The sequence below is a fragment of the Mustela nigripes genome, chromosome 13 (assembly GCF_022355385.1).
Source record: "Mustela nigripes isolate SB6536 chromosome 13, MUSNIG.SB6536, whole genome shotgun sequence".
NCBI classification, from domain to species: domain Eukaryota; kingdom Metazoa; phylum Chordata; class Mammalia; order Carnivora; family Mustelidae; genus Mustela; species Mustela nigripes.
Window position 1 is genome coordinate 38,604,992 of NC_081569.1, and position 24,415 is coordinate 38,629,406.

Below are 24,415 nucleotides of genomic sequence, written 5' to 3' on the forward strand. Positions count from 1 at the left end.
AGGCTCCCAGCTCCACAGGGAGTCTGCTTCTCCCTCTGACCTTCTCCCCTCTCATGCTCTCTCTCACTCTCTCTCTCTCAAATACATAAATAAAATATTTTAAAAAGATAAACCTGAAGGCAATGCTCTTTGGATAGAATCAGAGGTGGGCAGTCAGGAACCTTCCCTCTTGACTTCTGCATCCCCTCCCCACCCCACACCCTACAACAGCCCCCAGATTCCATGGGCTTAGGATTCCAGGACAACAATTTGAAAACAATTCAACTTACGTTATTTTTTTTTTTTTTTAAGATCGTTTCCCAGCCAGCTAAAATACTGTTCTAAGGTGGCTCCATTTCTATTCATCCCACAAATTTTAATCAACAGACTCTCTGCACTTCAAGATCACCCATAAATAAAACCCTGCATGCCATAGATACGCATAGGAAAAGACTGTAAGGAAATACACCAAAAAAGTCAAGAGAATGGTCATCTCTGGCTAACAAGGATATGACGACAATGATCACAGCAGGTTTCGCACATTCCTCACGTTCCTGCGTCACCACTACAACATCATGCCTGTCTCTAAGTGCCCAGGCTTGTGCCCCACACATAAGGTCTTGCTTTCATTACAGCAGCTGGGTCCAGATCAGCCTTCAAGACACACACGCACGAGTGTGAACGCAGCTCTACCAGGATGCACACGTGATGGGAAAACTCTCTGTCCTCCAACAGGACTTCCTCAAGTGTGCCCCATGGGATATTAGTCCCAGAAACGCAGGGCCACACAAAGGAATGTGGGAGGCAGGGGCCCTCTGCTCCAAAGTAATTGTGTTCGACAACCACTGCATATCATTTCCTCCTTCTACAGATTAAATGCACAGTAAGGAGTGGCTTAATGTCTCTGTCTGGCCAACAGGAATCCTGATTAATGTTCCTTAATATAATTTCTCAAATTTATTTGACCACAAGATTATTTTTCCCCATCACCCCTATTAATGTCTCAACAAACAGCTTCAGATCACAAAAGCCTGCACAAAAGCAGTTTTTAAGAACTGAATATAAGGCTTGAAAGAAAATGAGGAATTAGAGAAGAAGTGGGGCAGGGAAGGAGATGGGATCAGGGTCTGAAGAACATGGAGGTGAGGACAAAGGACCACCCATGATTCCAAAGAAGGTCTGGAACTTTCTTCTTACTACTAGTACCTTTTTCCCAGCTCATTCCTAGAGAGTGGACAGAGGCAGGGATCAGTGTGTTAGTGGTCTACCAGCTCGTAACACAGAAGGGGACTGTGATTATTAGAAGTGACACAATGCAGGGTCCCTGCCTCTACCCTTCCCTTCCCTCTCCATATGGGCTCATGGTGACAAATCTCTCCCTCAGAAGAGCAGGAAAAAGAAATGACCCCGTTAATTCCATCCAGCCAATAACCCACCTCTGTGCCAGCCTCGTGCTAGGGACTGGGACCCCATGGGTGCCTAGTTGCATTGGCGCTTTGGGGTCTTTGCAACTAGCGCCTCGTTGCATTGAGCCTAGTTGCAAAGCCAGCAAAAAGACAAAGAATCCCTTTCTCAGGATCTGCGCAGGGACCCAGGGAGCACACAGAAGGGGCCCTTTGCCCAACCAGTTGTCGGAAGGTTCCTGAAGGGTGCATTCTTGTTCCTTCAAGCTGAAGGCTGAGGTGTAGGAAGGGGAACGAGAACTGGTTGGGGGAGCCGGAAGAGTGAAGTCACAGAGGCAAGAGAGGGCAGGCAGGTGGGGACCTCCCTAGTGGCTCTGGCTGGGGCAGAGTGTCGGAGTGCGAGGATGTGGACCGAGAAGGGCGGAGAGACCAGAGCGGCCCTCAAGGTGAGCGAGTCAGAAAGAAGTCCAAGCCTTGAAGATGACTAAGACAAAGGCGACTGTGACCGCACTCTCCTCTTTCTCTCCTGGCGGTGGGCGGGAGTGGTTGGGGAAACAGCGAAGGACTCGGTCAGAAAGAGAGGTATTGTGAGAACACCAGGGGCAGGAGGAGCTGAGGCCAGCTTCTCCATCCAGCCCTGACCCCCTGCCCCCTTCTGTCCTTCTGCGGAATCCTGGCTGGGCTGGGTCCTACCCTGTGGCCTCCGCTGGAAGCCCAGGGCTCCCACCCGGACTTCTCATGCCTCTCCACCCCTGTCGCAGGCCTGCAGCAGCCTCCTCGCCCTACCCCAGCCCCCCAGGGAGTGTTTCCATCTTCCTTCCTCCAGAGCAGCCACCACGTCAGCCTCCCCTGCCCCCAGCTCCCATGGACCTGGGGTGCACCACCTCCCTACAGAAGCAGAGAACGAGGGACCCCACGTGCCAAAGAAGGCCACACTGGAAACAGAACACGCAGGCAGCCTCCTCTTAGAATGCATTATCTCCGGGGTAGATGCTGAATTCCACTAACACATTCCCTGGGGTGTTTTCAAATCCAGACACACTGGAGCCTTGTTCCAGCCTCACTCTGGGCCAAGGCCTGGGCTTGCCTCCAGCTGGCAACTGGCTTGGGCTGCAGCCCCCACTATGGCCTGGCCGGCAGCACTTAACCAACCGGCCTCCCAGCCCCAGTGCTGACTCCAGCCCCGGGCCCCCCAGTGCCCACTCGTGTTGGATAGTCCCCTGCACTCGAATGAATGCCACTTCCCTGTGCCAAGCCCTCGGGCCCTGCCACATCCCGCCACACCTTCCCTGGCCTCATAGTGCTCTGACCACGTGGAGAGTGCTCCTCACAGCCACCGCCACCTGGGACGGTGAGCAGGGGTAGCCGTTTTAAAGACTTGCCAGTTTCCTCTGGAGTTCAACTCCTTCCAAAGGGCCTGGCACATCTCAGCTTCCAGTATGAACTGTGAGTTCCCAGTGATGCCGATGGCACTCTCCAACATTCATCACTTTTGACACATCTAAAATATCCTCGCTCCCAGCGCTCCGTGAGCACCAGCCCAGATGGACTGGCTGCCGAGGAAGTGCCAGTCTCCGAGAGGCCCTGGGCAGAAGCTTCCTGACGGAGAACCGTGTGCTCTCCTCTCCCTCCCTCCGCCCCTTCTGAAGCTGATCTGGTGAGTGGGCGCCACTGGGCCCCGACCCAGCCCTGGCTGCCCGGCTTCCAAGCGCCAAGCCAGCTTCCTTCTGTAGAATTCCTCATACCTTGGCTCCCCATGGCTCCTAGCACTTTGCCATCCACCAGACTCCTGGCTACTTGGGAAGTTCCCCATGAGGTCACTTTCATTCTTTTAGCTCACGTGGGAGGGAGCCTGACCTCCCTTCCTATCTATTCAACAGCTAGAGTCAAGGGCCCCTGGGGCCAGGGTCAGCGAAGGTATGGTTAGAGGTCTGAGAGGCACACGCCTAGCCTGGTGGAGAGGTAGGCCAAGGAAGATAGATGAGGCTAGCGTCATCTTTGGGCCACCGTCAGGCAGTGAAAGGTCAGCTTCCAGAACCTTCTGGGGCCTGGGAGGGGTCTAGCGGTACAGGCACAACATCCCGATGAATGTACCTCATACAAGTGCAAATAGAAAACAAGAAGTTATGCTCCTTGTGTGATTTGAAGATGATTTTTGAAGAAGACATTCATATGGCTCAGATGAGAAGAATATAAAATGGACAGATTTGCAAAGTCTTGACTCCCTCCTCATGTCTTCATCCATTTCTTCTCCCTGCCTCCCACTATGGGTAACCACCTCTTTATTAATTGCTCCTGGACCTTTCCAATGTGTCTTTATGCAGATAAAAGCAAATGTGAATTTATCTATTTATCTCCCACTTTCCCACAAAAGATATCATCTCTCTAGATGCCATTCTTTACCTGACTTTTGTCACGTTGCAATCCATTCTAGATATCTTCTCACTCAGTACACGTATTTCTTCAGTACAGCTGCATGGTATCCCACTGAGGGCCGTGTCCCAGTTTGGTTATCTGGTCTCCAGATGGACATGTGGGATGTTTCTAGCATCTCACAATTACAGACAATACTACAGCAACCTTGTATTAACTTCATTCCATTTGTGGGCTCATACAACCACAGGGTAAATTTCCAGGAAGGGAATGCTGGGTAAAGAGCAAGGGCCTTTTTAATTTTCATGGTTGTTACCAAATCCCCCCTATCCTTACACTGTTTTGCACTCCTGCTAGCCTTGCCATTGAGGTGTGTGACCCAGTTCTTTAACGTTTACCAAGCCAACAGCAAAGACCTGTGCCTCAGTATGATTTTAATTTCTATTTTTCTTCTTACTGAGACTGAGAATAAGTTATATTTCTTTTTTTATGAAATGCTCCTTTCTGGTCTCAGCCCATTTTTCTGGTCTTTTTCTTCTTGATTTCCAGGCACTCTATTTATCAGGGAGGTAAGTCCTTTGTGTTATGAGTTGCAATTATTTTCTCTTTTCTCAGGTTTTTGTTAGTTTATCACAACACAGTCTAATTTCATAATTTTTTACAGGTTCTTAACTTTGAGTCACAGAGGATCCTTGCTCACAAGGTTATATAATGGCATTTGTCCAAATTTCCTCCTAGCCATTTTATGGTTTCCATCATTTCATTTAAAAATTTGATCCATTTGGGCACCTGGGTGACTCAGTGGGTTAAGCCTCTGCCTTCGGCTCAGGTTATGATCCCAGGGTCCTGGAATTGAGCCCCACATCGGGCTCTCTGCTCAGCAGGGAACCTGCTTCCTCCTCTCTCTCTCTCTCTCTCTCTCTGCCTGCCTGTCTGCCTACTTGTAAATCTCTGTCTGTCAAATAAATAAATAAAATCTACAGAAAAAAATTTTTGATCCATTTTGGCACCTGGGTGGCTCAGTTGGTTAAGCGACTGCCTTTGGTTCAGGTCATGATCCCGGTGTCCTGGGATCGAATCCCGCATCAGGCTTCCAGCTCCACAGGGAGTCTGCTTCTCCCTCTGACCTTCTCCCCTCTCATGCTCTCTCACTCTCTCTCTCTCTCAAATGGATAAATAAAATCTTTTTTTTAAAAATTTTGATCCATTTGGAGTTTTTCTGGTCTATGGTGTGAGGTATGATTCCAACTTTTCTATCTTTCTATCTTTTGCCAATTCTCCCAAAACTATTTATTTCAAAGTCCATCTTTACCCCCACTGATTTGAGAGGCAAATGCTATCAAATACTGAATTCCTCTATGTATTTAGGTGTTCCGGATCTCTGCTCTGCTTCTTTGGTCTATCTGACCATGCACCAGTACACACAGTTGGCATTATTGAATTTTTACAGTAGGTTTTATTATCTAGTAAGGAGAGCCTTCCCTCATAGTTCTTTATTTTTTCTTTCATGGTTTCCTTGGCCATTATTGACAAGCCGCTCTCTGTTTCTGAGGCTCTTCCCTTGCCTTATTGTTGTATTGTATTCTCTCTCCTGCATGGAGGCCGGCCTATAACTACAGGCTTCCAGCCAGAGAAAAAAACCAAGCACAGCTAACTCCCCAAACAAAACAGGGACAGTCTCCTCCTGGGAGAGTCTCAGGAGGGCATGTCCATTGCACCTATTTGAGGCAGGTGTGTTAGAGAAAAGCCAAGTGTGAGACCTCTGTCCTCCTAGGGGTTTCCTAGGGGCCGTACCTTGCAGATTCCCAACACTGATCTTTAGGTCCATTCAACCTTTTGAAATGAAAGGGATCCCGTATCACTTAGACATGAAGAGTTATTCCTATCTAGTATTCTGTGTGTTCAGGATGTGTTACCCACAGGGCGGGGAAGGACCCTTCAAAGAGAAAAATGTAACAGCAAACACCAGTTACTACTTCTGTTCAGGACCACAATAACCACCTCTATTCATTGAGAACTTGCCATATTCCAACATGTGGGAGGCTCTTTACACACTTATCTCACTCCGAAAAGGGGCCTCCTTTTGGCACAAAAGCACGGCATCCTTGCCAACACATGTGACGTGCTGCCTAAAAGATGTAAACAGAACTCACAGAAAGGTGCTAAACAGGCTGGCAAAAATCCTCGCAAAAACATACCAACAAGTTTCTGGAAGGAGCTCTGTTGGGTCAAGTCATGAGACAGAAGAGATCTGAGGTAAGCTTTGAAAGGAAAGAGAAGCTGTGTATTGAATGTCGATAGTAAACATTTCAGCAAGTCTCATCTGATTCTCACAACAGCCCTAGGACACGGATGTTCAGGGGGGCAATTGAAGAGAAGGAAAGGGAACCTCCCACAGGTGAAGCGGACTTTTCAAGATGACACAAACTAGTAATTGACAGAGGATCACATACAGGGCCAACTGCCTCCAAAGACTGTGCCCCTCCCTCTGCGCTACTCGGCCTCCACCCTTGTTTCCCGTGGTGCCCCAGCAACAGCTCGAGTGCATGTCAGTGGTCTGACAGGGTCTGACATGCAGCAGTTACCGGTGCCCCTGGATGCAGACAGTGAAGGGAAGACTGGGGTGCAGAAGAGTATTTTACAGAAAGTGAAACAAGGGAAAAATGGTCAAAATGGTCTTGCAGTCTCAGAACCTAGACATACGGACGGAGAGGTAGAGAAATGGGATTCTGGGCCTGGTTTGATTTTTTTTAGCCCCTTGGGCCAGCCGCTGAACCACTCCTTACTTCTTCCTCGGGAAGTGAACCCAAAGATGATGGGAACAGCTGTGATGCTGACCCCAGGGCCTGAGGAGTCTCAGAGGAGAGGCAGTCTCAGAAAATCTGAAAGGCCCGGAGTACATGCCACAGCCATGACCTCAAGTTCTATAAGCATAGAGGTAACCACACTGGCCACACAGGGGCCCATCCTCCTTCCACACTCCCTAGTCCTTCTCTCCCCCATGGAACGAGCTTTCGATCAGAATCCCCAAGATGCGCTGGGGAACGGGTGACACTCCCTACCATGGGATTCCTCCGCCTGCCTCCACGCCAGCCACCCTGCAGCTGGGCAGAGACCTCCTCTATTCTTCCACCATCAAAATGTTGACCAAGCCGTACGGCCACTGGCTACTTACATACTTCCACCAGAAGTCCACGAGTTTCTTGAAAACATAGCTGTCTTATTCACGATTGTGTCTACACTGTTCAGCCAGCCCTGCGACATAGTAAGTGCTCACTCGATGTGCGGTAAGATGAAAGAATGGTAGTTCATCAGTCTCTAAGATCATAACCAATGACTGGTTCTCTCAGCCCTGAGCCACAACACAGGGAAGCCCCAAGGAGGCTCAGGGTTGGGGTCCGGCTCATTTTGTCATCAGGTAGGTGGCCCCCAAGTGCCTGCACATTCTTCGGCTCACACACCCCACCCATGGCTTATTTTTGCCTTAAAGAGTAATCTTGGGATTGTTTGGCCAAGTTAATGCTTAGTGCTTTCCTTGGGCTGTAACCATTTACCTTCGCAATGCGTCAGCTTCCAGCACAGGAGAGGGGAGCCTCTCTGGGAGAAACAGAGACAGGAACCCCAGGTTGCACTACTCCGACTCTTACTTTACCTTCTTCTGAAACCTGGCTTCACAAATACTTCTCTCTCTGCCATCTTTTACTTATTGCAACTCAGAGAAGGGACAGTCTTAGGACTCATACATCCTAGACCCAGAGGGACCCTAGAATCTTCTCCCAATCCCTCAGTTTTTAGATGTGGAAAGGGAGAAAAACCAGGTCTAGAGCCTCAGTCCAACTGACTAAAAGAGCCAAGGACGTCTCACTGTACCACCATGGAGACCTCAGAGCTGGCTGTTCCAAAATCCTCATTTTCCAGATGAGGAAACTGAGGCCCAGAAAGTTCGATGACTCGCTCAAGGTCAACAAGGACAAGTGAACAGGAAACTAGGACCTCATAGACATCTGCCAACAAGTTACACCCAAGAACCAAATATGAGGGACACAATTCTGAGCATCTAACACCATGTTGTCTATAAAAACAGATACCATGGACCCAAACGAGAATCTGTTCAGTTGTTTGCCTCATGTGAAATGCCTCCACTTTGGGCTCTGGACCCTCTTCAAAGCTGACACGTAAATGCAATTCAACACCACCATTCTCTCGACCACAGAGCACAACTCGAAGGCTGATTCGAACAACCTCATGGCCAGCAACTGTCCTGTGGAACTGAAGGCCTTGCAAAGGGGGCTGGTGGGTCTGAGCCGATGCTGAACTTCCAGAAGCACCAGGGAGATTCTCTCGGCACGAGGCCTCTCTCAGCTACCTCCTGTGTGACCTTAGTCAAGACACTTACCACTCCAAGACCTACGTTTCCTTTCGGAATAGCATCTACTCATAGGGGTGTCATGAAGCCTGGATGAAATAAGGTGCTCTGAGTTACTAGCAAAAAAAGTTAATGATAGCCACATAAGCAGCCTCTCACCCTGCCTCACTGATTCCACCCACTCCCCAGTTCCCCCATCATCGCCTTTAATGAGAACATTCCAGGTCTTATGGGGTTCTCTGGGTTGGTAATAATTGCAGCTGACTACTTGTAAAATTGCTTCAACTCCCATGTCAGCAAAATGATCTCACCATTTAAACAAGTGACCCCATGCCAGGTCGTTCATCCTAGTGGAAATAATTCTCTGAAAGGAAAAGCTTGCTGTGTGGAGTTCACTGCAGCTCTGCTTACAAAGGTTAAAAAAATTGGAAACATACTGCTTGTCCCTGATAGGGGAATGGATATATAAATTATGAAACATCCCCCCCATGGAATATTACTCAGCCTTTAAAAATGAGGAGTGTGAACACTGTAGGAATATGGAGAGAGGTTTATTATATAATGTGAAATGAAAGGCACAGAAAGCAATCATATCTTGCGGTTGCATGGAAAATGTATTTGCTTCTGGATACAGAATAGAAGCATGGGAAAATAAAAAGTCAATCCACTAGGATGATGAAAATATGAGTATATTTTTTGAAATTTTGTTTTCTGCTCTTACTCTGCTTTTGAGCAACAAATACCTTTTATAAAGAATAGGAAAGAAGGGGCGCCTGGGTGGCTCAGTGGTTTAAGCCCCTGCCTTCGGCTCAGGTCATGATCCCAGGGTCCTGGGATGGAGTCTGGCATCGGGCTCTCTGCTCAGCGGAGAGCCTGCTTCTCCCTCTCTCTCTCTCTGTCTGCCTTTCTGCCTACTTGTGATCTCTCTCTCTCTCTCTGTCAAATTAAAAAAAAAGAAAGAAAGAAAGAAAGAAAGAAAGAATAGGGAAGAAAACCTGATACTCCAGCAACAACCAAGCTAAGAGCAACTTTCCTTGGTGGGACAATGCCTGGCCCAGGGTAGGCACTTGGGAAATGATAAAGAGAAGAGTGAATGAATAAACAAGAGTTAACAGGGTACCCCCCCCCCCACCTTAACAGCAGCACCGACGCCGTGCCACCGGGAAGCTGAAGCAGACCAGAAGGATTGGTGTTCTCTTTTTCCATTCAAACTCCTGGCCAGAGGTCTGTTTGGAAAATCCATCATGAGTCTGCCCTTTCCATGGAGCTGAGAAGAAGATGGACCTCGGCAGGCACAAAGTAAGATAAGGTAGTAGAAGGCTTAGCAGAGGATGTGCACAGAGTAAACAAGAAATAGACCACCTGTATGGCCATGAGTAGTGTACAGAGGCAGAGCCCGACAAAGAGCCCGACGGCCTGAGTCTCCACTGAAGAGATGCGGGATCCCCGCCCACCAACAGTCCCAGTGTGCTTGTCTCCGTGAGGTGGGGGGCACTGGGCTGGGGTAAGACTCAAGTACTCCTAGAGCCCTTGACTGGGATACCATTCAACAATGCCCTAAGCCCCACAATAAGAGTTAAGGTCCTCTGCCCCATCACTTGGCCATTGTGTAGGTCATGTGTAGGTCAAGTCAAAGACAGAGGGATAAGGGGAAATGAAGACCAAAGTGGAGAGCTAAGCAGTCATCATCCATCCAAATAAAACTTTGCAACAAGAACATGATTCAGTTGACCTATTAAAATAGCACTTGGCAACCTGATTTTAAACCAAGACCCACCATTCCAAGGGCTGTGAAAAGACCTGTTCCAGTTCCTGGGTAGCTTCCCCTGGCCTGACTTTGGTCAGACACCAACATCGCAGCCACTGGGCTGTGTAAGAATTCCAGTGCTACCTCTGTGGCAGAAGGAAAAGACATCTAGTCCAGGGGTGCCTGGCCGGCTCAGTTGGAGGACCATGTGACTCTTCTTCTCGGGGTTGTGGTTCAAGTCCCACGCTGAGCATAAAGATTACTTTAAAAAAAAAAAAAAAAAAGAACAACAACAGAAAAACCCAAAGACCTCTAGTCTGAAGATGAGACTGGCAAACAACAGCTATAACAGGTGTTTGTTGGCGGGGTGAGGTGGGGGTCATGGGACTTGTAGTTTTCTTACTCTGGTCACCTCAGTTGTTTGGGACCACTTCCCATAGACAAGAGGATGCTGCAGCAACCCTCTACCCTGACTCACGCCACACGACCTCCTTGATATCCAGGGGCCTTACTTGGAGGGATCAGCCTTTGTGAGAAACAGGACGTGAGCCCTCTGAGCTTTACTCCAGGGACAGGAACAGAATCCCCAAAACCTAGCAGGGATACGGGTTGGGACTCCTCTCCTGCAGCAGAGTAGGAAGACACTGGCTTAAATGTTGGGGTAGCTGAGTTTTTCTGATTCTGCCATTAACTAGATACTGGTTTGGTGTATGTCAGTTGGTCTGTCTGGGTCCCAGTTTCACTTGTAAAATAAGGAAGATGGACTTGATTATTATTACCAATAAGAGGTTCCTGGTCATGGTCGGGGCGGGGGGGTGGGCAAAGGGCATCCCTGAGCTATATTCAGTCAACTTGTAAAGGAAGATGGTATCACACAACACAACTAAAGGTCAAGTTTCAATGCTTTTCGCTGGAATTCTATCTGCTTGGTGTGGTAGCACTGATTCTCTCTAGGGGCTAAGAAGAGTAGACCTGCTGGTGTTATCCAGATCCTTACTTAATAAGAGCAGGAAAATGAATTATTCCTCACTAAATGCAGGTTGTTGATGATGCACAGAAAGAGAATGAAAAGCAGGCAGTCACCAGGCTGGATGCCAGGACAGTCTCCGGGTCCCTTTCATCCCTAACCCCCTGGCCAGATTATTTGCTTTCCCAAGGATGGCCTCCCCAGGCATTGCTGCTCATGCCTAGCCCTGCTGAGCAGACAGCCTGATGATGCAGGGCTCCATCCTAGGACCCTGGGATCATGACCTGAGCTGAAGGCAGAGGCTTTAACCCACTGAGCCACCTGGACGCCCATGGGATGCAACCTTCTAAGTTGGGCCCCTTGCACTTAGTGTAATGCATTTTAGATGCACACGTGCTCCGTGTTTGCATGTATTGGAAATTTGTTCCCTTTTACTGTGGAGTGGCATTCCATGGCCTATCTCCTGTATGTCTTTACTCAGTTACCAGTTGATGGGTATTTGGGTTGTTAATAGTTTGTGGCTACTGTGAATAAAGCTGCTGTGAACAGTTGCATCATTGTGTGGACATATGTTTGAATTCCTCTTGGGTAAGCTCCGAGGCGTGGACCTGCTGAGCCTATGGAACATTAACCTCTGTAAGAAATTGCCAGATAATTCTGCAAAGTGGTTGCAGAGTTTTGCAATCCCGCCAGCCGTGCATGGAAAGTTCTAGCTCTTCCACACCTTCACCTGCACTGGGTGCTGGCAGTCTTTTTCATTTTAGACATTTCAGAGGGGGAAAGGTGGTATCTCGTTGAGGTTTAAATTCGCATTTCCCTCCTGAATAATGATGTTGAGCATCTTTTCATGTTCTTATGTTCTATTTGTATATCTTTTTATACGATGTAGCTGTTTAAATCTCTTGCCTATTTTATAATTGGGTTGTCTTTTTATAGTTGAGGTGTAAGTGTTCTTTATATATTCTGGATAAAAGTCCTTTGTCGGTTATACGTATCTTGAATATTTTCTCCCAGTCTGGCTTGGCTTTTCGTTTACTCAGTAGAATCTTTCAAAGATCAGATGCATTTAATTTTTCTAATTTCTCTTTCAGGATTGGCGCTCTCGGTGTCCTAAAAAAAAAAAAAAAAAAATCTTTGCTATCCTTGATGTCATTAAGATTTTCTCCTGTTTTCTTCTAGACCTTTTTATGACTTTTGTTTCTAAATTTAGGGCGGTGATCCACTTCAGGATAATGTTCATCCCTTCATCAAATTTTATATGGGAAACTGTCATGATAGTGAGCATTTACATAGCACACACTACATGCCTGGCCCTATTACAGAATTTATCAATACTAACGCATCAAACCTTCACGATAATTCTCTAAGGTAGTAAGTACTATTACTATCTCCATCTTACAGATGATACGGTAGAAAATTCAGACACAGAGGTTAATTTGCCCAAGATCACATGAGTAGTTAGTGCTAGAAATGAACCTGGAACACCAGCCACATGGCTCCTGGTCTGGGTACCTGACCAGCACACTCCACAGCCCCCTGCTGTACTGACTGAAGTTTTAATAAATGCAAAACCAGACCTAGGTTCTGCTTGTGTGGAGCTTACCACCAAATAGGGGAGCTAGATATTTATGTCATGTCTATTCGAATAGAAAATTACAACAGTGAAATCACCTAAGAGAACAAATAATAGGGAGATATGACCAAGTGAGGAAACTGGGAGCAATTTCCACTGAGGAAATGAAGATTGAATTTAGATTTGGAGAAAGAGTGATGGTAGCCAGGCAGATAAAACACAACAGCAGAGCATGTCAGGCCAGGGAAAGACCAGGCAGGAAGGTATATTGTACACTGGGTGTTGGATTAAAAACTCTCAGCATCATCACCAACAGGGATGGCAATTTTTATCATCTTATCTCTCTTCACTTACTTACCCCATTGCCCTTGAACCAGAGTGGCCAACTCATCTTGGTGTGACAAGACAGTTGGTCACCCTGTCTTGAACCTGTTCAGGGCAGAATGTGTGCATGAGCTTGGAACCACTTTAGGGAAGCAAGTACCATTATCCCCAGAGGATTCCAGTACACATGGAAAACTTTTCTGAATGGCACACTCTTTCATAATCAGATTTTCTGAAAGACAAAAAAAAAAAAATTCACTCTGATTCTTACCAGAGTTGCAGGGGAGCACAGCCTAAGAAGAAAGTTTGGGGTGGAGGGAGCCTGGGTTGTTCAGTTGGTTAAGTGTCTGCCTCTTGATCTCAGCTCAGATCTTGATCTCAGGGTCATGAGTTCAGGCCCCACATTGGGACAAAGACAGAAAGAAAGAAAGAAAGAAAGAAAGAAAGAAAGAAAGAAAGCAAGCAAGCAAGCAAGCTTGGAAGAAGAAAAAACTCTCCAACAAGAAACATAGCCTCTAATTACTCCCCTGAATCTCCAAGGAGAAAATGATTGTAGTTTCAGGCTATAAGATGGCTAGCAAAATCAGGCCAAAATAGACAAAGAAAACAGAATAAATACGACTTGTGAAAATAGCTGTCCTTCCAACTCTTACCTCATCATCTTATTTCACAACAAAATGGTGACAGGCAAAATTCAAGATTCAAGATTCAAGAGAAGCATTGTTCACCACAGCCTTGGACAGAATCTGCTTATCACCCAAGATCAGCAAGAGCTAAGAGCTGAATTTCTAAAGGCCCAGCAATGACTACAATCTTATTGAAGTTTTTCCATCCTGCCATCACCCTAGAAATTCTGAAGTCAGTGCTGTGCATGTACAAATTGCAGGCCTGACCACAAGAGCCAGGGAAGAGCTGTGGCTATGTTTATTTCATAGGTTCCTTCCATCACATGGCTGAGGACTGGGGGGCTGTTCAGAGTAATCATGACATTACGATCTTCCAAAGGACTCCTCTCAGCAGTCTCAGGTCTGGGACTATTTTCAGGAGGGCCTGTTAGCGAAGTTCCAAAGTTAACAAATCACACACACACACACACACACATACACACACACACACACACGCACGCACACACACTCACACACAGGTTAGCAATTTAAACAATGAATATGAAGATATCTCACAAACCACTATGTGAGGGGCATATTAATAGCTGTGGCTTCCGTATTACACACTCGTGTCCTCAGCACCAGCCTCGGGAGGGGCTCAACAAACAGGAACCGAGCAGAAGCACCCAGCCCAGGCATTACAGGCAGAAGACAGAATGACTGACTCCCATCGAGGCCTTCTGCAGCAGAATCCCTGGTTCCCTCCTGTGCCAGCTAAGCTCCTGCAGTCACCACCTAATGATGTCCTTACCCAAAAGAAAATTAAATAATTTGTTCCTGATGAAACATTGGGAGTCCTCAAACCTGGGGGCTGACTTAGGAATGGAGAAATCACTTGCCACAAGGAATCTCATATCAGAAATGCAGTGGCTGCACCCAACCTCTGCTTCCAACTGATTTCGAGGAAGTTTCATTGCTCCAGGAACTCTCAAGCCTCCTTCAAACGTCAAGCCGCTTTCCAGGTTACAGGGGGGTGTCTCCCTCCAAGGAACCGACCTTTTACCTTTGATAGTCCCCCTTTCAAAACCACAGCCTCATCCCCAGATTCTTACCACTGGTGGGTCCTTATCTCTTCTAAAGACGTGAGAAAATAACAATTGTAGAAGATACCCCTAGAGAAGGAGCTACTCCTCGGGAATACGATTGGAACACATCCCACCCCCCCACCTCTACCCCCACGCCCGCACCGCTCATAACAGAATCATTGGGTTTTCTCACAACTTGTTTACAGAATTGCTGTGAGGTTTCAATGAGTCAGTAAAAAGAAGACTGTTGGAAAAGTGCCTGGCACAGAGGAAATGCTCAATAAATGTTCGCTTTAAAAGTGCAGAAAATCAATTTGGACATATATGCATACATAAAGAAATATGCACAAGATCACACCTACAGAGCTAATGTTTCTACTTTCGAAAATCTGTACTAAGAAAATACTCATAGATTTTTTCAGATGAAGATTTATGTATAAAGATGGTCATCAGGCTGTTGTTGTAATAGAAAAAAAAGAAACCCAAAACAACCCACACGTCCAACAATAACGGAGTAAGTACAAAAACGATGCCACTTTTCAAAAGCATGCTTTTGAAGAATTTGTAATGCTGTAAGAAAATTATCATGACAGGTAAAGAGGGATATGAAACCATTCACATAATATGATTTCAATTTTAGATATTCCAAATAAATATCTATGGAATGTCATAATAAGAGATTAGAAGGAAATACTCCAAATATTACTTGTGTTTCTGTCCCAGTGGTGAGATTCTTTATTCATTTTCAGCATTTTTCAAATTCTAGATACATATGCAATGAGTGTGTGTTAATTCTGCAAGTAAAATATAAAACAGTTAAGAAGCTATTTCAATTCCACAATTTAAAAAAAAAAAAAAAAAAAGTTGCATGAGATTCTAGACCAGGTCAGTGGCAGGGAACAGAAAGATAATCCTGAGGTTGAGCCCTCAGTATGTGGTGACTCTTGAAGGTCACCACGGGGACAGAGAGACTATCCCTACTGGAAACTTTCTAGCTTGAGCAACAGCATGGACAAATGATGGTGTTTTGCATCACAGTAGGAAATGAGAGAAAGGAAGAAGAATGGGTTGGGAAAACAGAAAATCTATTCTATTTGGCCTCACTGGGTTTGCAGTACCAAAAGGATCCCCTGGTAGAGGGGCTCAGAGAGTTGGCTACATGCGGAGGTAAAGCCTGGGAAAGACAGATTTTGGTATACATGCGGGTATGGGCAACAGCCATGTGTCCCTGGTGCCATGGCTTGGCTGAGAATACTCCATTCTCCGTGTTCTGTGAAGGGCAACCAGACTCTGCTCGCATAGAGGCTCTGACACTTGGGCTCTGGAGCCCAGTTCCTTCCTGCCACCCAACATGGGACATGAAGTGACCCCTGCCTCCCTTGGTCCATCACAGAGACCACTGCTAGATGGTAGTGAAAAGCCTCACAGACACTCACCGTGACTTACATGAGGTTTGGCATGCTTCCGCTTCCATGAGCACTCACAGTCAACATAAAACGTGCTACCTCACACTTTGTACGAATAGCGTTCAAGACCCGGCTTCACCCAGTGGCCTCTTTTCACAATAACGCATAGGGAAACCATCTCAAGCTTCCAGACCAGGAAAGTGTGAGCAACCAGACATCACGAACCCTACAACAGCTCCTGTTTCCCTCTCTGGCTTGGCCAATAAGGAGCTCAGAATATAAGCTGTGGCCCATCTTCAGCAACACTGGAGGATCGCATCGTGTGGACTATGGGGCGCTCATCTGTTAGCATTTCGGTCTTTGTTTTACTGCCCTTATTTTCTCTTTGTCCCAATTTCAACTATGAATCTTTGTGAACTTCTTAAAGTCTAAGATTTTCTCCCATGTCACACTCACCCATTGATTCCGTCTCTAGCTCCTGGAGTTGCACAAGAGAATTCTAGGGCCTCTTCCCCATAGCATCCCCTTTGAAGCCCATGTCCTCCACTAAATCTGATTCTTTTTAGGTACCAGAGCCTCACTTTCTTCAAAAGCTTGTCCTAGACATGAGCTCCTCAAGAATCTTTCATCCTTCTAGACTCAGTTGATGCCCCATCTTCCCTTGGTGTCTTCTTTAGGCCCTATTTAGGCGTTCCCTCCACAGCAGCACCCACAAGCAACCACACAGGATGACTGGTTCTCATACCTGCCTCTCCCACTGGACCATGATTGTGCTCTGCACCTCCAAACAGTACCTGGCCGGCTGGAGACATAATATGATAATATATGCTTCATAAGTTTCTGTGGAGGAAATGAATGAATGAATGTGCATAGATACATAACTTCCTCTCTCCTCTACATGCTAAAAGAAGCCCCCAGGGAGAACAGGGAGAGCCCAGTTCCTTTCAGCTCTCTGAAGGCCCTTCTACATGACAACTGCTTTTCCACAGCACTCTCCCTAACAGCCCTGAGGCCCTAGGCACCAGTGTGAGAACTTACTCTCCCAGCTAAATCCAGAGTAAATACACATAAGACAGAATTGGTCCTGTGAGGGCAACTGGGATAAATTTTTGCAGAAAGAAAGGATTTCACAGATCAAAAATGCAAAATGCCACATGCTCCAACTAGCACTTATTTTAACAACAGAGCCTTACATAGGTGCTAATTACGTGTCGAGAATTGTTCTGAGCTCTTTACAAATATCTTATTTAATCTTTGTAACAACTTCATGAGACAGGTACTATTTCTATCCCCATTTCATTTTCATATATAGTCTGCTCAACACTGGCGTCAACTATCCTACAACGAAGAAAGATGTAGCTAATTCCGTCACTAAATAAAAGAAAATTAGTTATATTTAGTTGACGCCAGTGCATGAATGGTTGACAAATCAAATCTTTGCCTTTGATGTGAGACCTGGATGCCACAAAATACATCACTGACTAAGCATTTATTGACCACCTCCCACCCCCCACCCTGCCACCAGCACTGCCCCCCACGAGCTCACAGTCTGGAGAAAACAATGCACACCTAAATTAATGACCAGGCCCCATGACAAGCACATTAGAAGCAAGGACCCAATACAGCACTGGCGGCAAAAGGGAGTAATGATCTCTGGCTAGATGAGAAGGCTTCCTCCAGGGTGTAATGTCTGAGCTCAATTTTAATGGATGGCCCAGGGCTCACCAGGAAGCCACAGAGACAGAAGAGGGGGAAAGAGAAGGCCAAGATAGGGGAACCATTGACTGTGGGGAGCAAGAGGGGAAGAGCTGGGGAATAAGGGCTGGTTTTGGCTGCAACATCACGAAGCTCAAAGTCACTAAAGGATCTGATGGTCATTCCCATTCTAGGAAGCTTCTTTGAGCTGCAGCATAAGGGAGGATGTCAAGACCAGACAGAGAGAGAGAGAGACATTTTAGGGGGCTGTTGCAATCAACCAAGCAAGAAACAATGTGCACCTGAGCAATATTCTAGGATAATCAGGAACCCGAATCTTCAGACGGATGGGAAGGCTGGTGTAGGAGAGCAAGGTGACACCCCAGCTTTTACTTAGAAGACCAGGAGGCTAGTGCAGCCAGCAAAACAGGGAGCGTAAGCTGGGAGCCCCATGGCAGGGATGAGGACAATCTTGGGCAGCCTTGAAGCTTGGGAAAGCCAAACTAGGCAGAAGACATTTTCTTAATAATCACAGAGCAGTTATTCAGATCCTCATTCACATCTCCTTTTAATAAAATATGATGCATTTCATTCTGTCATCATAGTGAAAAATCATTGCCCTTTGCTGGAAATTAATAACCTTTCAAATTAATAACCTTTGGGTAGGAAAATTGGTTTCATTAATACCTCCCCTTACACTTTGTAGGTTCGTCATCTCTCTATCCGGCTGTCCCCTGAAGCCAAAAGCCCAAGACTTATTGTTTGAGAAGCCTGAGTGACTTTATGCTCAGAAGGAATGATCGGGATCCTTAGTAATTAGGCTCACTTGAGTTCACTGCCCAAAAATGCTGGTATGCCCCTCTGCCCCCAGAGAGCCCACCTCTGGGCTGGAGGAGAGGATGAGGGCATCGTCCCAGCTCTTGGCCTGAGCCCCCCTGCCTCTGTGCTGGGTTCTCGTAGGTCAGTCTTCATCATCTCCCAGGGGAGAAATGGCCATTCTGCTGCACATGCCCTCTGAGGTTACCCAAAGCTACAGTTCGTGCCTGCCTCCAGCACCTCCCAGTAACCTCGCTAGCTGGAGCTTGGGCTATCCCAGAGCTGCCAGAGGTGGAACAGATGCCAGGCTAAGCATTGTCTCCAATCTTACATTCCAGAGCCTGTTGGAAGAAGATCGAGAGTGGTTGAAACAAAGGAAGCACTGCAGGAGACAGAGACCAGATTCCTGCTTTTTAAAGAAGAAACAGATAAGGGCTGTCAGATTCGGCTGAATCACCCGGACACATTAGAGCAGTGTGGCTTCAACTCCTCTCTGCCCCTGGTGATGATAATCCACGGGTGGTCGGTAGGAAATGCTGACATGCCTTTTTTCTCTCTGCATTTACATTTTCTGCTTTTTTCCCTCATGTGTCCAATTTTAATAAAAATATAGAGAGCCAGTGATAACAACTTCATGCATAATATTTGTAAAGCACATTCTAATTTTCCAAGTACTTCCCCACACAGGATCTCATTGATTATCTCAATCCCATGAATAAGCAGGATAGGGAAAGTATAATTATCTCCACTATTCAGATAATAAAACGTGGCTCAAGGAGGTCACACTTCACATGAGGGCCCAAAAGTGACTGCAGTCCATGCAAGTAAATCTGCCTGTTTCACAAGAGGAGATAGGAAGCCAGAAGACATAGTCTCCCAATGAAATATGGTAACTATAAAGTTTAAATGCAGCTCCAAATAACAGAAACCTAATTGGCAATAGTTCAAATGAAACAAATTTGTTTCCATTTCACACAATAGCCTAGAGATGTGTAATCCAAAACTGGATAAATGACTTTGGTTAATGATGTCCTCAGGGACCCAGCTCATTTCCCACTACTCTGCCATTCTTAGAGTACTGCCTTTGTCCTTATAGTCCAAGATGGAAGCCAGAGCACCAGCTATCGTATCTTTATTCCACGTAGCACAATGAATAAAAGGTATACACAACAGAGTCAAAGAGCATGGTTTTTTAAAAACAGCTATATTGATATGTAATTCACATACCATTTAAACTCATCCATCCATTTAAAGTGTACAGTTCAATGGCTTTTGGTATAAAAGATAGTTTTTTTTAGGTTAGCCACCCAGAAATATCTGTAAAATGCTTCCAGTTATATCCATGAGCCATACCTAGATAGAAAGACGACTGAGATATGTAGCCTCTTAGAGAAAGTGTAGCATTTTAGGGATGCTAAAAACCCTGGACGAAGGGGAGAAAGAATATTGTGGGCAATGATTGAAATGAAACTAAGCAAGGACTTTTCTCCAAGAGGAAATTCTGCCTCCCTGGCTCCCAACCAACACACAATTTGAAGCCTGGTTCACGACTTGAAACTTCCAGAGATTTGGTGATCTATTTCGTGACTTGGAAACCTTTCCCTGCCATCTACTTGAAAAACACTCTTGAAGCCCTCATCTATACTGTAGAAAGCAAAATAAGTCCATCTACCCACCTGCCACTCTTTCAACATTGATTCACTGAAAGTCTGCTATGTGCAGGCTCATAGCCTTCCCATGTACAATACAGACCCTGCACCTGGTCTTATGTTGTAATGGGGAGCCACATGATGTCACAGGGGTAAAGCCATGAGATGGGGTGCTTGCCACTGCCAGGGGGGAAAACAGAGACACCTGTAGCCTGCTAGCAGCTTCCGCCTAGGACTTAAAGGGCTCCCACCCTAGGGAAGTTGGGGATCCCACACACCCCAGGGTCAGCAGTGAAGGTGGTGGTGTTTTTCCTACCCCTAAAGAAGGGGCCTAACATAGACTGACGCCCTGCTACAGGTTAGGCCCTTTTCATTATACATCAACCAGTTTAATCCCCACACCTTCCTCCAAGGTGGGTTAGTATCTCTTAGAAGAAGAAAGTGCGCTCAGAAAGGTCGAGCAACTACTATAGTCACACAGCCAAAAGTGGACAAAGATCAAACCCTCATGCTCCAAGCTCCCACTCTCGAAGACTCCCTTTGTCAGAGGGGTCCAACCGGGCCCCTGTTCCTAGCAGGCTTCAGCCTGCAGTCCTCACTGCGGCTCTCTCCCGCTGGCCTAGGAGCTCAATCCGTGTTTCTCTAAGACAAACAGAATAGGACACAGAGTGTCAGAAGATGAAACCTGTTTTAAAGGAAACTAAAGATCAGCCGTGGAAAGCTCTCCTGGGGGAACCCCGGGGGAGGATAGGGGTTAGAAGGAGGCCAGTCACGGTAGAGAAGAGTATCCCATTTCTTCAACTGCTTTAGCCAAATGGACTTTCCTTCCAAGAAAAAAGAAAGAAGGCGGGAAAGAGGGAATGTATGGAGAGGACAGGTTTGGGGACCGGCAGAGTTAGAAGCCAGGCACCAAGTCCGGATGTCTGCACACAGAGGAGTTAGCTCTCCCCACCCCCCCCCCCCCCCCCCCCCCCCCCCCCCCCCCACCCCTGCATGCTCTCCCCTCAGACCCCGCCCCCTTCACCCTCCCTGCCTCCACTGACACCCCTTGCCTCTACTCACACCGTGTGCTCCCCTCCCCCTTCCCTGTCTCCTCACCCTCCCTACCTCCCTCCACTCCCCCCTTCACCTTTCCCTGCTTTGTCCTCACCTTCCCTGCCTCCTCTGACTCTCCCTGTCTCCCCCTTACCTCTCCCTGCCCCCCACTTCGACTCCAGCAACCCCCAGCTGTTGGTAGCTCCTTGCACTCCCCTGTGCTTTCTCTCCTCTTGGCCTTGGCTCAGCCCCTGCCTTCTGCCTGGAGCAGTGTTCCCCCTCTTCTGCTGAACGGTAGCCATTACACAGTAGGTGCTCCAAAAATATTTGTGAGCTGAATTCATGACTAAATCAGTATCTTGTTCACAAACGGACCATAAAGACAGGACCGTTACCAGGGTCCTTTTCCAGAATGAACGCTTCATTCTTAAAACGCAGAAGGGCCTAGAACTACTCTCACCAGTGAGAGGAACAGCAGCAGCTGCCTCACTGGGTCACTAACTCTGAAGGTAACTGCACATCACTAACATTTACTGAGTGCTTGCTGCGTGCCGGGCGCTGTTCTAAATGCTTCCTAGCGACTGACTGATCTCCTCTTCACGGCAGTCCTGGAGAAAGGCCACTACGGCTAGCCCCATTTTCCAGATGGGGAAAGTGGTGCACAGAAAGGTTAATGAAAGCTAACCAATTAATTGGGAGGGTCGAGACTTGAACCCGAGGGGCTCTATCCACCTGGAAGGCACTGGGTGCATGTTCATAAGTGGTCAGTGGTCAGTGGTCAGTGGCCAATGCCTCTGAACCCAAGTGACCTGCATGTCATCAGCATTGCTCTCCAGCCTGGAGAGCAGTCTTGAGGCACACCAGACTCCTCTCCCCCCGGAGAGGGGATGGCTCGGGGCCCTCTCCTGACCATGCGCCTCTGCGCATGCTCTTCCTTCTGCCTGGACCCCCCTAGACTCCCTGCCCCACAGTCACCAGCCCACCCTTATTTCCGTAAGTGAGCTCCTAGTCATCCTTGCAGACACCAATGTCATCGTTCCATGAATCAGGCATGCCCTGCAAGTTGGTTCTCGAACAAAGGACATACACAGAAAGATTCTCCATACACATGGATTGAGCTCCTGCTATGTTCTATGTTCCAACTCATGGGGCCTTGTTCCCTCAAAAGCGAGCAGATGCTGTGGGCAGGAGGAGAGCAAAGGAGCTGGGATTCGGAGCTGTGGCCAAGCCCGCCTCCTGGAGTGGGGAAGGGTTAGAGCTGAGCCTCAGAGGATAGGTCAGCTTTCAGCTCCTAACTACATAGACTTTTCCATTATTTTAAGGCTCGGAAACTCTTAAAATAGGGGCATGTTAAGAAAATGGTTCTCGGTTGGAGGCCACGGGTAGCCCCCAGGGGACATGTGGCAAAGTGCAGAGACATTTTTGGTTTTCACAACTTGTGGGGGAGAGTGCTCCTGACACCTGCTTCATGGAGACCAGACATGCTGCTAGATAGCCTACAGGGCGCAAACAGCCCCGTGACAGAAAGTATCTGGCCTAAAATGTCCATAGTGCCAAGGTCGAGAAAACCCACATTAAGCCCTTTCTTTTGGAAAGAAGGACCCAGCCTTCATAAGCCAAGAGTTGGGAAAGAAAAAAAAGACAAACAGAAAGATGAGACTAGTGCAGTGCCCCCCGACCCTGGGTCCCCTTCTGGTTAAGCTGACGACTTTGTGCCCCACCCCCACAGGTGGACGGCTTCCTGGAAAACTGGATCGGGCAGATGGTCGCCGCCCTGAAGTCTCAACTGGCCCAGACTGTGAACGTGGGGCTGGCCGACTGGCTCACCCTGGCCTACCGCCACTACACCGTGGCTGTCCGCAACACCCGCCTCGTGGGCCAGGAGGTGGCAGCTCTCATCCAGTGGCTGGAGGCAAGGCCTGCCCTGCCCTCCCCTCCCCTCCCCTCCTCACCTTTCTCCCCGTGGCCGGGACTGAGAGAATTAAGCCGGTCTCCTAAGCATCCCAGATAGGAGAACCACTCCACGAAGCTTGGAGGAATGGGATGGCACAGGTGGAGATGGGACATTGGGGCTCCCTCAGACGTCATGCTTGAACCCCTATTTTGCAGAACTGTCTTCCCTCCCCTTCCTCCATCCACCACCTCTTTTATGCTCTCTCCCTTGGATGTGCTAGCGGATCTGAACACACCCATGGCCCATCAAACCCTAAGAAATGAACAGGAGCACCATGTAGGGCATTCATATCCTAGTAAAGACAGGCAGGGTGGGGACGGGGACCAACATCACCAGGCGGGGCCCCAGGTAGCTGAGTCTGAAAGGTGGGTGCCGGCAAGGTGAGAAACCAGTCTGGCTCAGGAGGCTAAATTCTCAAGCATCTCCTCTGCCAACCCGGGGCCAAGAACAAGGGGGACCCTGAGAACGAGCTGGACCCATACAAGGTTTCTGTCCGGCAGCTCTCCCACTAACCATCTTGCCTCTGTCTTCCAGGAATCTGCTCAGTTTTCTCGGAGCAAAGTTCATCTAATTGGGTACAGCCTGGGTGCCCATGTCTCAGGATTCGCTGGCAGTTACATGGGCGGAAAGCACAAGATTGGGAGAATTACAGGTAACCGTGTCCATAATCAATGATGGCATGCGGGGGTGGGGCAGGACCCGCTTCCCTAACAGTCCTGGAATTACCATGCACCCAGCCTCCTTCACACTGCTGCCAGCATGACCGCTGTCCTAGCCTGCTGTCCCTCAAGAATTCAGAGTAAACCACAGCCCCAACCCCTACTGCCTTTCCTCCAAGGGGTGCCTCTCATAGTCATGCCAAAGAGGACCTCAAAAGTAGACTTTCTAAACACTTTGTACCAGGAAAGAGTTTATTTTCAACTTATAGTTTAAAAAGCCCAATATGAGCAAGTTAAAGGATCACGTCCGAAATTTGTGGTAACATCAGCCATGCCTGTGCCTCAGTTTCCACATTTGTGGAACACATGGGTCTTACTCTGGGGCCCATTTGATGTGAAGGACGGGGCGCCACACTGACTTGGAAATGGCTCCAGATACCCAGTAAGAGCTGGGGATGTGCAAGAAGGCCTTTCCTCCCACGCTTCCTTGACACCAACCTCATCCCCGGATGCTACCTCACAGTTGTGTTTGGAAGATCACACCTGAGGGGGCTATTCCCCAGCCCGGTCCCCAAGGTGCACAGATAGCCACAGTGTAAAACTCAGTAAGCCCAGGGACACCTGGGTGGTGCAGTTGGTTAAGCATCCATCTCTTGGTTTTGGCTCAGGTTGTGATCTCAGGGTCATGGCATCAAGCCCCACATCAGGCTCTGTGCTCACTGCAGAGTCTGCTTAAGATTTTCTCTCCTTGGGGTGCCTGGGTGGCTCAGTGGATTAAG

At 47.7% G+C, this 24,415-nt stretch overlaps 1 protein-coding gene across 1 annotated transcript in view; it reads left to right on the forward strand.

Moving 5' to 3' along the window:
• Positions 1–24,415, forward strand: part of LIPC (lipase C, hepatic type) — a 149,225-nt gene that overhangs the window by 101,170 nt on the left and 23,640 nt on the right. The window contains exons 3-5 of the mRNA XM_059372013.1: positions 18,678–18,865; positions 22,753–22,935; positions 23,512–23,629. Coding sequence (XP_059227996.1) covers positions 18,678–18,865; positions 22,753–22,935; positions 23,512–23,629 — 489 coding nt within the window. The remainder of the gene's footprint in view (positions 1–18,677; positions 18,866–22,752; positions 22,936–23,511; positions 23,630–24,415) is intronic.